Source organism: Acomys minous (assembly GCF_964271855.1).
Source record: "Acomys minous genome assembly, chromosome: 12".
Lineage (NCBI taxonomy): Eukaryota > Metazoa > Chordata > Mammalia > Rodentia > Muridae > Acomys > Acomys minous.
In genome coordinates this window covers 89,113,042-89,127,725 of record NC_140493.1, presented here as the reverse complement: position 1 = coordinate 89,127,725, position 14,684 = coordinate 89,113,042, and the positions used below count along the sequence as shown (strand labels likewise).

General features: G+C 53.0%; 1 protein-coding gene across 5 annotated transcripts; it reads left to right on the top strand.

Moving 5' to 3' along the window:
- The first annotated feature begins 332 nt into the window (after positions 1-332).
- NFE2L1 (NFE2 like bZIP transcription factor 1) lies at positions 333-13,347 on the top strand. Of its 5 annotated transcripts, XM_084749209.1 has the most exons (6): positions 333-488; positions 2,113-3,125; positions 8,430-8,645; positions 9,133-9,222; positions 9,405-9,563; positions 10,265-13,347. In XM_084749209.1, the coding sequence occupies exons 2-6, from the start codon at positions 2,616-2,618 to the stop codon at positions 11,603-11,605; spliced, it is 2,316 nt and encodes a 771-aa protein (XP_084605335.1). In that variant the 5' UTR covers positions 333-488; positions 2,113-2,615; the 3' UTR covers positions 11,606-13,347. The 5 variants fall into 5 exon arrangements, with proteins under 5 accessions (XP_084605335.1, XP_084605331.1, XP_084605333.1 ...); XM_084749205.1 differs by lacking the exon at positions 9,133-9,222; XM_084749206.1 differs by lacking the exons at positions 333-488; positions 9,133-9,222 and adding an exon at positions 764-895.
- Positions 13,348-14,684: the final 1,337 nt, after the last annotated feature.

Below are 14,684 nucleotides of genomic sequence, written 5' to 3'. Positions count from 1 at the left end.
GAAAAGACCTCATGCCTAGGCACACAAAAATCCAGAAAGATCTAAGTTACACCACCTCCCGCCTTCGGCCGGCGGCGGAGGGGGTTCAGAAGGCCGGGCACTAGGGCCATCGCCCCACTCATTGGCGGGTCCCTACCGCGGGGCGGGCCTGCACACCCATTGGACTACTCTCATGTCAGTCTCGGGAAGACGGCGCCGAAGGAGGCGGAGACGCACTCGGCTATTGGGTTCTGCTAGACGTCAATCAAAGCGACATCCGGTGACGGCGGTACTCTCGGCTAGCTGATTGGAGTAACTGTTTCTCGGGTGGCCGTGGCGGGCGGGCTTCCGAGTGCAGTGGAAGGAGGGGGCGGGGAGGGAAGCCGAGGCTGGGCGCTCCAGGCCGGCCGGAGGTGGCGGCGGCGGCGGCGGTGGCGGTGGCGGCGAGGCCGGGATTCGAGCTGAGGGCCTGCTGTGGCGGCAGCGGCGGACTGCGACCTCAGCAGCGGGTACCCGACATACTCCCATTCCTGACGACAGAGCCGCTGCGCGACTGGGCCGAAGCTTGTGGGATGAGGGGCGGCGAGATGTGGTTGAGGGGCAAGAGGCGGGACCCGGGAGGCCAAGCGGGGTCTTGATCGGGCCCGGGCCCTGGACATGGCAGGAAAGAGATGAGGGGACGAAAAGGATGGATGGTCCCGGGTGGGCTGGACTGAGAAGGGCCGAGGGCATGGGAGGGCGTGGCGAGGCTGGGCTGGAGAGTGGGGTGGGGCCTCGGGAACGGAGGGCGGGGTGAGGGCTCGCTTTTAAGGGTGGGTCAAGGCCAGCAAAGCAGCACTTGTCGCTTGCTGTCCCAGAAAGCTTGGAGCCGAGGCGCCGAGAGTGGGCATGGCAGCTTGGTCCCAGCCAGACTCGGGTATGGAGCAGGGTGGGACTGGACTCGGGCCAGGGCTCTCTCTCGCCTCCTTGGCGTTGAAGAACTTTGTCCGCTCGCTCAAACTTAATTGGCTCTTGGGAAGTTTTAGTAAGAAATTGCGTGAGGGCGGGCGGGTTTCTAAAAGCAGGAATGTTTACTCAACCGAATGAGGGTATTCCTGTGTGTGTGTGTGTGTGTGTGTGTGCGCGCGCCTCCTTTCCACGTGAAGATCTCACTTCACCATGATAGTGGGTCCCAACACAGGAGTTAATTTATGAGATTAGTGCAAGCTCAGAGGTAGAAACCAGAAACGGAAAAGGCAAATTTACCTTCTCCCTACTTGGCAACTTAGGTCGAGAACTTGGCCATATCCTTCTGCTTTGGCTCAGAAGGTCATGTGAATAAAGATAAAACCTGCGAATTCAAATTCCTCCTGGAGGAGGGGTCCACCATCCTCCACTGTCTTCCTGTACCTACTCCCCTCCCCCCCTTTTATTTTTGCCATAGTGGGCATTGAACCTAGGGCCTCTAACCAGGCGCCCCTGGCCTGTATGTGGCCTTGCCCTTAAGATTTGTTTTGACTTTTACTGTTGAAACAGCCTCACTAATTTGTCCAGGGTGGTCTTAAACTCGTGATCTTCACAGGTCAGCTTTTTGTGTGGCCTGTGCTATTGGCCTGGTCTTTTATTTATTTACTTTCTAATGCGAGAATGATAGGAAAGGGAAATTAGATTTTCAGAGTTGGAAAAACAAAAAGACACGTGAAATGGAGGCCTGACTGGTCCCATGTGTGTGTATTTCACATTTTCTCCCAGTAACGAACTCTCCCTGCTCTTTAAGAGTTGGAAAGGATGGGACAATGACATGGGAAGCCGACTCTTTTTAAAGATAGGAAACGGGCTTCTTGTGCTAAAATTAGAAACGGGGTAATGTGTTCTATTAAGAGTGTTGGTAAACTAGACAAAGTTTAAGATATTTTGAATGCCTTGCGCAGTGTTTGCTTCAAAGGAAGCGACTTTTTGGAAGCAGAACAAATGTAATATTTAGTAACAAGCATGCTCCTTCCCTTCCTTGTGTGGTTGGTACAACAGGTTTGTTTTTCCTTGTAAAAGTTGCCTTTTAATGTGTTTCCCACTCTCTCCCTGAAGGTCCCTCCCCTGATCATGATGTAAAGTGGATGGAATCTTATCTTGTTGCTCTTGTGACTTCCATTTCAGGTTTCTCTGGAAACCCCCCTGGTAAGTGCAGAGGAGGCGGGACACTCTGACCCAAGACAAAGACCTGTAGCTTCAGCCAAAGAAAATAAACCTTAGGAAGGAGAAGGGGGGAAAAAAAAAGAGAGAGAGAGAAGGGAAGAAAGAAGTCCAGCAGCTGCTTCTGTGAACAGCCTGCAGCAGGATCTACACCGAGGACTGCTGATGGGAGTGAGGAAGTGACTGTATGTGCTGTGTGGACAGTAAGTGGAGAGGGCCCCCGGTGCCTGCACTGGGCTGGTAACAGCTGAACTCTGAGAGGGAAAAGTGAATGTGGTCTGGACCGTGGCTTTCGCTCCACAGGGTGTGCTTTCCTCTGGGGCCATCAGGGAGCTCAGCCCCTGTGTTGTGCCAGGGTGGGGTACTGAGGAGGGTAACCTGCTGGCTGAAGTGGCAGAGCAGTGGCTTTGATTTGTCTTGTGGAAGATTTAAAAACAAAAAAGCATAAACATTCTGGTCCTTCAGCAATGCTTTCTCTGAAGAAATACTTAACGGAAGGACTTCTCCAGTTCACCATTCTGCTGAGTCTGATTGGGGTTCGGGTGGACGTGGATACTTACCTGACCTCACAGCTCCCCCCACTCCGGGAGATCATCCTGGGGCCCAGCTCTGCCTATACTCAGACCCAGTTCCACAACCTGAGGAACACTTTGGATGGCTATGGTATCCACCCCAAGAGCATAGACCTGGACAATTACTTCACTGCCCGACGGCTCCTTAGTCAGGTGAGGGCGCTGGATAGGTTCCAGGTGCCTACCACTGAGGTAAATGCTTGGCTGGTTCACCGGGACCCGGAGGGGTCTGTCTCTGGCAGCCAGCCCAACTCAGGCCTCGCCCTCGAGAGTTCCAGCGGCCTCCAGGATGTGACAGGCCCAGACAACGGGGTGAGAGAAAGTGACCCGGAACAGGGATTCAGTGAAGATTTGGAGGACTTAGGGGCTGTAGCCCCTCCTGTCAGTGGAGACTTAACCAAAGAGGTTAGTGGCCCTGTGGCGGTGGGCGGCCTGGGCGTTGGGAGGAACGGGCTGGGTCGGAAGGACTGTTGTTGACTCTGCACTGAGTCCTTTGAAGAACCAAATAAGTTGGGGTCAGGGTTTGGACCTCTGGCACTGCTTGCGTAGAGTGGCTGAGTTATCTGACTTCAGGGTTGGGATCTGGAAGCACCTCCATGTTTTGAACCATTGGCCTACCTTTGAGAGTTCTGTCAGGTCAGGGTGGTTCCTAGAACAAAGCAGGGTTTCTTCTGCTTGGATTTCAATATGACTGCCAGAGAACCAGGCTTGGTGGTGCATGCCTTTAGACCCAGCACTTGGGAGCCAGACGAAGGTGGATCTCTGTTGAGTTTGAGACCATCCTGGTCTACAAAGTAAGTCCAGGACAGCCAAACCAAACAAACCAAACCAAAACAAAATCAATATTGACTGCTGGAGGCTTTAGGTGGGTGGGTGGGGGGGCCATGCTATGATGGGATTTGATTGTGTATTGTTGCTAAGACACATTCTGTGTGACCTCTTGCCTTGTACTTCCCCCCAAACTAAAACACGAATACTGTACCCTAAAGTTGTCCATTGCGGCAGGCCTGTTGTTGTAAACTCTGTGTAACTCTCCTGGGCCTGAGCCAAGGGTTGGACTTGGATAGTTATTCTTGGCTAGCAGAGGCCAAGGCTCCCATCCTTTGCTAGGAGAAAAGACTGGAAGCTAGAAGAGAGCTGTACTGTGCTCAGATCAGCTTGTTCTGAGCTCTTAGAGGTGATCTTTAGTTCCTGGCACAGGGCTGGTAAACTTCTGGGTAGAAAAGGATGTAGTTCCTTTCGCTACTGCTGCCCCTGTTTGACCTAGGTAGTGAAACAGCTTTGGTTTGCCACTGGCCCAAAAGACCCGCAGCTCTGTGGATGATTAATGTGAAAGATACAGCTGGTTGCAGAGCTTGACTCCTTCTGCGCACCAACTCAGACCACAGTTTGTCTCCTGCAATAAGCCTATTCATTACCTCACTTGTCTTGACTATTAGTGACTGGCAGAGAATATGGCTTGTCATATTCATATTGTCATGGTCCTCATCTAGGGGTGACTTTTGTCCCAACTGTGGGAAGAGATGCTTCTGGTACCTGATAGGCAAGGCCAGGAATGCTGCTGACTATTTTAAACAGCGCAGGGCACTCTCAAACTACAAGTTTATCTCACCCCGAAATGTTAATAATTGAGATTGGAAAACCACTCAGATCAGCTAGCTCTTATGGCATTTGTGTAAGACAGGCTGGGATTCAGGCGGATCTCTGTGAGTTGGAGGCCAACCTGGTCTACAAAGTGAGTCCAGGATAGCCAAGGCTATACAGAGAAACCCTGTCTCGAAAAACAAAAAACAAAAAAAAAAAGGGGGGGGGAGGCTGGGATTGTCTGATCATGGGGGTCACAGCATTTTTTATCTATTGGGGCTTTTTGTCATATCCTTTTTAACAATTTTTATATTTTTGGTGCTGGATGTGGTGGTGCACGCCTTGAACCCCAGCACTGGGGAGGCAGAGGCAGGTGGACCACTGAGTTCGAGGCCAGCCTGGTCTACAAAGTGAGTACTGGACAGCCAAGGCTACACAGAGAAACACTGTCTCAAAAAAAAAAAAATTTTATTTATTTATTTTTTTACATTTTTGAAATCATCTGGCTGGTCTGGATCTTGCTGTATAGACCAGGGTAGCCTTGAACTTGTGACAGTTCTGCCCTATCTCTGCCTCTCCTAAATGCTTGGATTACAGGCATGTTCCACTGTTTGGCTTTCTCTTAAATTCTTGCAATGTCACTTGGAACCTCGTTTTTCTGCTTCTCCTTACTCTGTCTTTTAAATGGGCTTCTGAGCTGGGCGTGGTGGCACACACCTGGAATCCCAGCACTAGAGGCAGGCGGTGAGTTCGAGGCCAGCCTGGTCTACAAAGCAAGTCCAGGACAGCCAAGGCTACACAGAGAAACCCTGTCTTGAAAAAACCGGGGTGCGGGGGTGGGGAAGGGCTTCTGAAGTCCTGTGACTTGAAGGAGCCTTGTTCCTACCCCAGGTGACCTGGAGCAGGTCTTCTCCTGACAACCACAGGGCTTTAGTATTGATACTGTTCCTTCAGTGAGGTTTTCGGGAATAGAGGACGTTTTGGGTGTAGTGGGAGTGGGATGGAACTTGGTATCTGCTTTCCATTTTTTGGCCGTAAGGAAGGTTGTGTTTTCCCTGTACCACTCCCTTTGGGAAGTTAGGTGGGTCATACAGAGGGACCCAGGCTGGGGAGGAGGGAGGATGGTTTTGATGTGCCTAGAACAACACTTCCTCAGCAACCCAGGGATAAAAATACCCAGGTCCAGAGCATGTGACAGGCACTGCTGGAGCTGGTATTATCCCTAGGGTAGTGGTGCTCCCTGCTGCCAGGCCTGTTCGATGGACAGCCATAGCTTAGGCCCTTGTCAGGGATAGGATTCCCCTCCAGGCTGGCACCCTGCCCAGAGCAAGGGGTGGCCTGTTTACAGCTCTTCCCGGGTTAGGAGCAGGCCGTAACCAAGGGAGAACATACTGTCTCTCTGGCCTGACCTTAGGCCCTGGGGGAGTAGTAGTGAGGAGAAAGCTGTATTTCCCCCGCAAGAAAGCAATCCCGGAAGGCAGAAGTGTGATTTTAAATTCTAATTCTGCCGGGCTTTACCCCCCACCCCCACCCCTGGGAGAGATACTAGTCAGGGTGGGGCACAAATGCTTTTTTTTCCTCCTCCCGACCCCTACCACAAAGTTCTTTGAAAAAGTAAAATGAAAGGAACTAACTGGCATATTTGGGGCCAGGATGGTCCTCAGCACCTGTCTTGCTTGGTGCTAGACTTCAGAACTGTGTCTCCCACCTTTCTTTCCTAGGGGCTAGGCATGGTCTGCACTGACTTTCCTTTCCTTTCCTCCGTTTTAAGGAGACAAAGCTCCTGGGCCTCTTTTTCTTTTCTTTTTTTTTTGGCTTGACGTGCCCTGTGTTCCTGCCCAGCCCGCCTAACCCTGAGGACTGGTCACACAGCCTTCTTAAGGAATGGGGAAACTCCTTCCACTTCCCAGCAAAGACTTTAGTTTCTCAGTAAAGCTTCTGGAGGAGTGTCTGCCCAGTCACAGGAGTGGGCTGGAAGAGCAAGATGCGACAGGAGGGAGGAAAGTGGCACCCCTTCCCCCCCAGAACTCCCTCACTGCACCACCCCAGCTGATTGACTGGGCTGGGTGGGGCTGCCCGCCCCTGGGTGCATCTCCTCAAGGAGACGGAGGCGGCCCAGGGATGGGCCGGTTCCTTGCGGCAGCTTCTCCAGCTGCCCTGGTGCAGAGATTGGCTCCCTTCTGCAGCTAGGTAACAGGCGGTGGGAGGGGATTGGCTCCTTCCGCATCTCCAGCGGAGACTTGGGGGAGGAGATTGGCTCCCGGCGCAGCCTAGGTAACGACAGTGGGAGGGGATTGGCTCTTTCCGCAGCCCCAGCTGCTGACCTGGGGGAGGGGATTGGCTCTCTGCAGCCTCAGCAGTGACCTGCGGGGTGGGAGGGGGAGGGGATTGGCTCCTTGCGGCAGCCTAGGTAACAAGTTTGGGGGGCGTGGGGAGGGGGAGAGGGAGGAGCGGGAGGATAGGCCCAGGAGGGAGCTCGCTTTCCTCTGCAGCGTGAGCACGGAGCATGGGGTGGGAGTCCCGACTCACTGCAGCCTCTGCGGTGAGCTCAGGGTGGGGGCTGCTGGGCGCCTGAGTGGAACTGGGGTTGTGAGGTGGGAGGGGGCTGCTCCAGGATGGAGGAAGGGGGCTGGGCTGGGCCGCCCAGGCAGCAGCACGGGCGGGGCACCTTCCTCGGGCCCCTCGGAGCTACCAAGGGGCCACCCTTCCAGCCTGGTGTGCTTCCTGCAAGCCACGAGCTCCTTGCAGCCCCCTGCCCGGCTTCCCGGCACCGGCTGCCCTGGGGCTCCTCTCGCAGACCATGACCCGCCTGGACCGCAGCTCTCACAGTGGTGGGGGCCATGCCAAAGACAGGCCCCTTAACTCTTGGCTGGCCGGTCACCGGGTGGCCCAGCCCCCCTCTGCTCCTGGGTCCAGGGCTTCTGTTCAGGTTGGTGTATAGTGGGAGACTCAAGGGAGAGGTGCATATGGGAGGTCTTGGGGTAGGTGGGGTAGGAAAGAGTACAGTCCCTGCCTGTGGGTAGGTCGAGCGGTGGGTTTGGTCTAAAGATACTTCTCAGGGCAAAGTGTGTGCTTTTAAATCTCTGGACGGAAGGCAACACTTAAGGGTCCCTTTAGGCTTGTTGAGAAGACTCTAAAAGGGAGGGGTAAAGTCCAAATGGCTCCATTGGGGTTCTGTGTGCAGATGTCAGTGGGGGTGGCAGTTGGTGCAGGAACTGTCTAGGAGCCACAGAACAAAGTGAAAGGAGGCATTTTAATGTCCAAGGTTGGAGTCAGAGCTCAGCAATGATGAGAGTTATGTCCTTGAGTGGGTTGGCTGATGGGGAGCTGGTGAGTCCTGGGGTGTGGTATGGAAGGGAGGGATGGAGTAGCCTTGGTCTAAGGGGATACAGTGCTGTTGGCCTAAGCAGGGTGGGGTATGTAGTGGGGATCATCTGACTGTCTGAGGTTCCTGTGGGATTGAAGCAGCTTGCTAGGGTCAGTTGAATTCTGTCAGGAATCTTAAGGTGAGGTTGGGCCTTAAATAGTTGTGGATGCTCAAGCTTACTCCAGCTGCCAGCCAGTGATGGGGAATGGCTGTAGGAAGGGCTGGAGACAGCTTGTCATTGTCATTGGTTGCATCAGGTGGTTGGAAATGCAGGGATTTTCCTCTCCAGGCCACCCCACCCCTTTATGCAAATGCAGTGGCACCACAGGCTGATGCAAGCCTGGTCACTGCTAAGCAATTCCACAGGGCAGTTTGCCCTTGCTTGCCATGGTCAGACAGTCTGGTTTTGGGGTCTCCTGCTCCTAAAATGAGAGGGGTCTCTTGCTTCCTCCTCTTCCTTGTCAGGTGATGCAGCCCTGCCCTTTAGCCTGGGTGTGACTCTGACCCACGTTCTAACCCTGAAGACCTGTGTGGTTTAGTAATGGCTCTTTTTGGTGGAAGGTTGCCTGGGAATGAATGAAGGCTGCCTTGCCAGGGCAGAGGACGCAGGGGAGGAGGGCGAACAGGCAGGCCTGGGTGTGACCCTACCCAGGACTAACCAGTGTCAGCAGGTGGCACCTCTGAGGGACAGGACAGGGAGCTCTCCCTCTCGGGTAGGGGCCACTTGAAAGCTAAAGTCATCTTGATCTGTCTTTCAGGATATAGATCTGATTGACATCCTTTGGCGACAGGATATTGATCTGGGGGCTGGGCGCGAGGTTTTTGACTGCAGTCATCGCCAGAAGGAGCAGGATGTGGATAAGGAACTGCAAGATGGAGGAGAAGGAGAGGACACGTGGGCAGGCGAGGGCGCGGAAGCTCTGGCCCGAGACCTACTCGTAGACGGAGAGACTGGGGAGAGGTTCCCTGCACAGGTACTGCCGCCTCTGGCGCTGTCTCTGCTCCCCTCACCAGGCTGGAACGCTTCCAGAGAACTTGCCGTGGACCAGAGTTGTGCCTTTGCAGTGGACCTAACTGTGTTTTGGCTTAGGGTCTGTAAAGCACTGTAGGCAAGGGACACAGAAGCGCTAGGTCTTGGCAGTAGACACTGCAGGCAGGCAAAGTGTCTAGCTCCTTAGAATACTGCTGCGTCCCTTCTGTTGTCAGCCATTCAGAGTGTTGGGGACTGTGAGTTTTAGGCCAGCCTGATCTACAAAGCGAATTTAGGACAGCCAGGGCTACACAGACAGAGCCTGTCTCAAAAAACAGAAAGCAAGCCAAACCAAACAAAAACAAAAAAGAAAGGAAAAGAAAAAGACAGAGTGGCAGGGACACTGCAGACCTACATCAGTTCCGGGAAGAGGTGTCCGTCCTAGATAGCCAGGGCCCAGGCCAGTCAGGGGACATTTGTTATTGCCACAGGTGCCTGGTGGGGAGGACCAGACAGCCCTGTCATTGCGAAAGTATCTTAGGCTGCGGGAGGTCACCTGCCTTTCTGGAGAGAATGCTGAGGTGAGCAGGGGGAGAGCCACTGAGTAAAGAACACAACCTGCACAACACACACCCCTTAGCTGCAGGGCCAGCCTTAGCCTGACTGCTGAGGATGAACTCAGGAAAAGACAGGGAGCCAGATGGTAGTCACTAGAAGAAAGCCAAATGCTGGTCTCCTAATTCAAACCTGTGCTGTGCCTTAGTTCCCAGCAGACGTTTCCAGCATCACAGAAGCAGTGCCTAGTGAGAACGAGCCCCCTGCCCTTCAGAACAGCCTTCTTTCTCCGCTTTTGACGGGGACAGAGTCACCATTCGATTTGGAACAGCAGTGGCAAGATCTCATGTCCATCATGGAAATGCAGGTAGGAGTGTCAGGAAAGCACAGCCTGCCAGGCTCCGTGAAGGGTGTCCCAGCATGTGTCCCTCTGGGGTAGGGTAAGTTTGCTTCAGCTAGTCAGTAGTAATATAGGGACACTTGAGGGGTTGACTCCAGATATCCCTTGGGGGCTGGGTCAGATTGAGTTATAACTTAGTATGGAACCTTCCAGAGCATGGCCTTTCATGGAGTTGCACCTTCTTTTCAGCTGGCTGACGCGCTCTCACATAGTGCTTTATAGCCATTGGCCTGCCCCCATCTAGTAACATTTTGCTGTTTTATTTATTTTTTTGCATAGCTGTGGATGGAGCCCAGGGTACCTGCTAGGCACATGGTCTACCACTGAGCTACCTTTAGCCCTTAGTTGTTAAATTGGTGATGCTCTTGGGATCACACAGTAAGCTTTGTAGCAGGTATTCTGACCTATGTTTGGATATGTTCAGTGTGTGTGCTCCATTTTACTCCAAGACAGACGTGGGAATTTAGTCACACATAGCCATGAGCTGGTCAGTTCTGTATTAAGGCGAGGCCCATAGTTAGGAACCCCCTGTGTCAAGACTACTGATCCAGGCTGAGGCCTTTGCTGTTCAGTTCTTTACTCTCTTGCCCAGGCCGCTGTTCTTATTTGGGGGCCTATAGGGTTTTAGTCTGCTCCTTTTGAGTGCTGGTACGATTTTTCCCTTCTAGGCTATGGAAGTGAATACATCAGCAAGTGAGATTCTGTACAATGCCCCTCCTGGAGACCCTCTTAGCACCAACTACAGCCTTGCACCCAACACTCCTATCAACCAGAATGTCAGCCTGCATCAGGCATCCTTGGGGGGCTGCAGCCAGGACTTCTCCCTCTTCAGCCCTGAGGTGGAGAGCCTACCTGTGGCCAGCAGCTCCACACTGCTTCCACTTGTCCCCAGCAACTCCACCAGTCTCAACTCCAGCTTTGGCTCTACCAACCTAGCAGGGCTTTTCTTTCCATCCCAGCTCAATGGCACAGCCAATGATACATCAGGCCCTGAGCTGCCTGACCCCCTGGGGGGCCTGTTAGATGAAGCTATGCTGGATGAAATCAGCCTGATGGACTTGGCCATCGAGGAGGGCTTCAACCCGGTGCAGGCCTCCCAGCTGGAGGAAGAGTTTGACTCGGACTCGGGCCTCTCCTTGGACTCCAGCCATAGCCCTTCCTCCCTGAGCAGCTCTGAAGGCAGCTCTTCTTCCTCTTCCTCCTCTTCTTCCTCTTCTGCTTCCTCCTCTGCCTCTTCTTCCTTTTCTGAGGAAGGTGCTGTTGGTTACAGCTCTGACTCTGAGACCCTAGACCTAGAGGAGGCTGAGGGAGCAGTGGGCTACCAGCCGGAATACTCCAAGTTCTGCCGCATGAGCTATCAGGATCCTTCTCAGCTCTCTTGCCTTCCCTACTTAGAGCATGTGGGCCACAATCATACTTACAATATGGCACCCAGTGCCCTTGACTCTGCTGATCTACCACCACCCAGCGCTCTCAAGAAAGGTAGCAAGGAAAAGCAGGCCGACTTCCTGGACAAACAGATGAGCCGCGATGAGCACAGAGCCCGAGCCATGAAGATCCCATTCACCAACGACAAGATCATCAACCTGCCTGTAGAGGAGTTCAACGAGCTGCTGTCCAAGTACCAGCTGAGTGAGGCCCAGCTGAGCCTCATCCGGGACATCCGGCGCCGGGGCAAGAACAAGATGGCCGCACAGAACTGCCGCAAGCGCAAGCTAGACACCATCCTGAACCTAGAACGTGATGTGGAGGACTTGCAGCGAGACAAAGCCCGACTGCTCCGAGAAAAGGTAGAATTCCTGCGGTCACTGCGACAGATGAAGCAGAAGGTCCAGAGCTTATACCAGGAGGTGTTTGGGCGGCTGCGGGACGAGAACGGGAGGCCCTACTCACCCAGTCAGTATGCGCTGCAGTATGCTGGGGACGGCAGTGTCCTCCTCATTCCTCGCACCATGGCTGACCAGCAGGCCCGGCGGCAGGAGAGAAAGCCGAAGGACCGCAGGAAGTGAGCGTGGGAGGCAGGGGGGTGGACGTTCACTGAGACCGAAACTGGAGAAGGGCTGGGCCTGGACCTAACATCGGGGACTTAATGCCTTCTTATCCAATATATCTTCTCAGATGGGATGACTGCGGGTCAGTGCACCGAGGAGGCGGGCCCAGGCGCTGTCTGGCTCAGCTGCCCCACTAGGAGTAGGTGAAAATGACCAGACTGTTTTGGGTGATTGGGGTCCCCTAGCTGACTCCCTCTCTCCTGAGGGAAGGGTGGTGTTGGCATGCTGGAGGTAGAGGGGCTATGTGGAGTGAAGGCTGACAAAGGGAAAAGGAGGATTTTGGAGAGGAAAGTAGTGGAAAGTCTAATACTGGAAGGCGAGAAGGAAGGAAACCCCCTAACGTCAAAGCAGTCAGGAAAACGAGAGGCTGTTAAGGGTTCTGGCCGGCAGTCTAGGCCGTGAGGGCAGTGCCTGCGGTGGACCTAGGTAAAGCTACTATAGGGAAACACAGAGCCATGGTGGGGCCACGGAAGGGCTTTCTAACCGTCTCCTCAACTCTGGCATCCCTGAAGGGGAAGCAGCTCTTGGATGGCACCTATGATGTGTAGTGACTGACATGGGAAGCTGTAGAGGGGACCTAACACTGACTGCGTTTCAGGCCAGAGGAGGGCAGAGGGTATAGAAGGTGATACTGAGGCCTGTGGAGCAGCAGCCCCAATGTCAAGCATGTCACTCATTGCCCTGCCACAGCCATCTCCCTCCCTCGCCATCCCAGAGCTCCCAGTGTCTTCATGAGAGCCTGCATGGAAATGCTGTACTCTTCCTACTCCCCTCCCTTTTGTGGTACCCACCCTCACTAGCTGCCTATAGCTCTCTGGAGTCGGGTGCTCTTCTGACAGTACCCGGAACTTGGCCTACAGCTTCCTCTGCAGGGGTTAAACAGAGGCAAGGTGATGGTGTGGAGGAAGAAGCCCGCAGTGATCTCCAGGCACTGCTCAGCACAACACTGGGAAGCGACTTCCCTGAGGCCCCTCTGCCTACTTAACACCTGGGCTTGTCACAGGGGACACAAAAGCCTGTAAACCCCAGTAAGGAGACCTAGTCCTCTTAGGATTTCTTGCGCTTTGATTATTTTTTAAAGGGCGTGTGCCCTGTTTCACTTATAGGGCCTAGGATGCTTGTGTTGAGTAAAAAGGAGATGCCCCAATATTCAAAGCTGCTAAATGTTCTCTTTGCCATAAAGACTCCGTGTAACTGTGTAAACACTTGGGATTTTTCTCCTCTGTCCCGAGGTCTTGTCTTGCTTTCTTTTTTGGGTTTCTTTCTGGGAAAATGAGAAGTGCATGCAAGGAGCTGGAGATGGCCCTCCCCTAGGCTTTCAGCTTCAGGTAGCGTCTTCATAGCCTGGTTAGCTTGGGCTCTTGGAGGACAGCCCTGGGGGAGGCAGTGAGAGGCAGTGCCAGGATAGCCAGATGGTTCTAGGACCACAGTGTCTTGTTATTTTTATTTTTTGTTTTTTGTAACTTTGCCACTGCTGCCCGCCAATCCTGGTCAGCTCTGAAGTACTGTCTGCCCCAGACCAGCAGGGGTGAGTCAGGGGGGAAGGAGGGGTAGGGATAGAAAGAGTGAGCCTGGGAGTGCTTTTTATAAATTATTTTCTTTGTAGATTTTATTTTTAATTTATCTCTGTGACCTGCCAGGGAGAGGAGAGAAAGAGAAATGCTGTGAGCACATGACAAAATAAAATCAAATAAAACGGATGATTCCGCCTAAGTGCAGTTTCTCTCGCCTCACCCTTTTAAATTCAGATGAGAGTTAAGGAAGCAGGCCCTGTAGGGGGAAGAGTGGCCGCTGTGTGGCCAAGGTAGAGCTCCCATGGGAAGGTGGGTGGAGGCTGTTAAAAGAACATTGCATTGAACTCCCATGCAGGTGCTGTAGACTTCTTCCTGGCTTATCAGTTGAGACTTCTCAAAGGACTTGATACATTCATTCATTCTTTTTTTTTTTTTTTTTTTTTTTATTTATATATTTTTTGAGACAGGGTTTCTCTGTGTAGCCCTGACTGTCCTGGAACTCGCTCTGTAGGCCAGGCTGGCCTCGAACTCACAGCGATCTGCCTGCCTCTGCCTCCTGAGTGCTGGGATTAAAGGTGTGCACCACCACGCCTGGCGCCTTGCTACATTTTAAAAGCTTGACTACAGTGCTGTGAATTTCTTTAGTATCTTTACCTGCTGGAGAGGCACAGAGCATTGGACTGGAGTCAGGGTTTGAAAGTCCATGGAACCTGTTAACAGTGAAGTGCTGCCAAGCACTAGATGTCCTGATGAGGTGAGACCTCAAACTGACTGCTTCAACCCAGCTCCCCCAATTTCTAGTTAGAAAGGGCTGGTCTAATGGCCTCTAGATTGCTTCTGGCAGACATTAGGTCTTTAAGAGAGCTAGTCCTGTTAGCTCCTGTTAGCCCACTCACCTAAGACCGTAGGGAGAGGCTGTGGCAGCAGACAGAATGGCAGCTCTTAATTCTGACCAACCCACCTCCGCAGCAGGACCTGGGTGGGTGTGGAAGGTTCCTCTGTCTTGGTTCAGCAGTCAGGCCCTAGACCTCATCCAAAAGATTTTCCTGTGTCTTACTCTTAGAGAGAAAAAGACCGACTCACTGTATCAAACTGCCCCACATGGCCTCACCAGTGACGCAGAAGCAATGGTCTCTCCAAGAGAAGAAACTAGCCACTACGGTAGTGGATGCATACCTGGAACCCCACGCAGGCTGTTTGAGGCTTTCTTGGGTTCTAGAGTGAGACCCTGTTAGGCCACACCCACAGGTATTAGTCCAGTGGCTGCTTCTCTCTCTATGACCTTTCCCAGCCAGCTGTGGGAACACTTAAAACTATTTCAAGTTTGTTGCTGTATGGATGCCTTGACTGTGTGTGTGCCTGGGTACCACATGTGTGCTGGTGTCCACAAAGGCCAGGGAGGGCGTTGCATCCCTTGGATGGATTATGAGCTGCCATGTGGATGGAACCCAGGTCCTCTAGAAGAGTGGCTTTTTTTTTTTTTTTAAGATTATTTACTTATGTATACAGTGTTCTGCCTGCAT

Bases quoted from the DNA above. Each gene is read 5' to 3' on its own strand.
- NFE2L1 (XM_084749209.1), top strand. From the start codon at position 2,616: ATGCTTTCTCTGAAGAAATACTTAACGGAAGGACTTCTCCAGTTCACC. The intron at 9,223-9,404 runs GTGAGCAGGGGG...GCTGTGCCTTAG, and splicing joins TTTCTGGAGAGAATGCTGAG to TTCCCAGCAGACGTTTCCAG. The intron at 9,564-10,264 runs GTAGGAGTGTCA...TTTCCCTTCTAG, and splicing joins TGTCCATCATGGAAATGCAG to GCTATGGAAGTGAATACATC.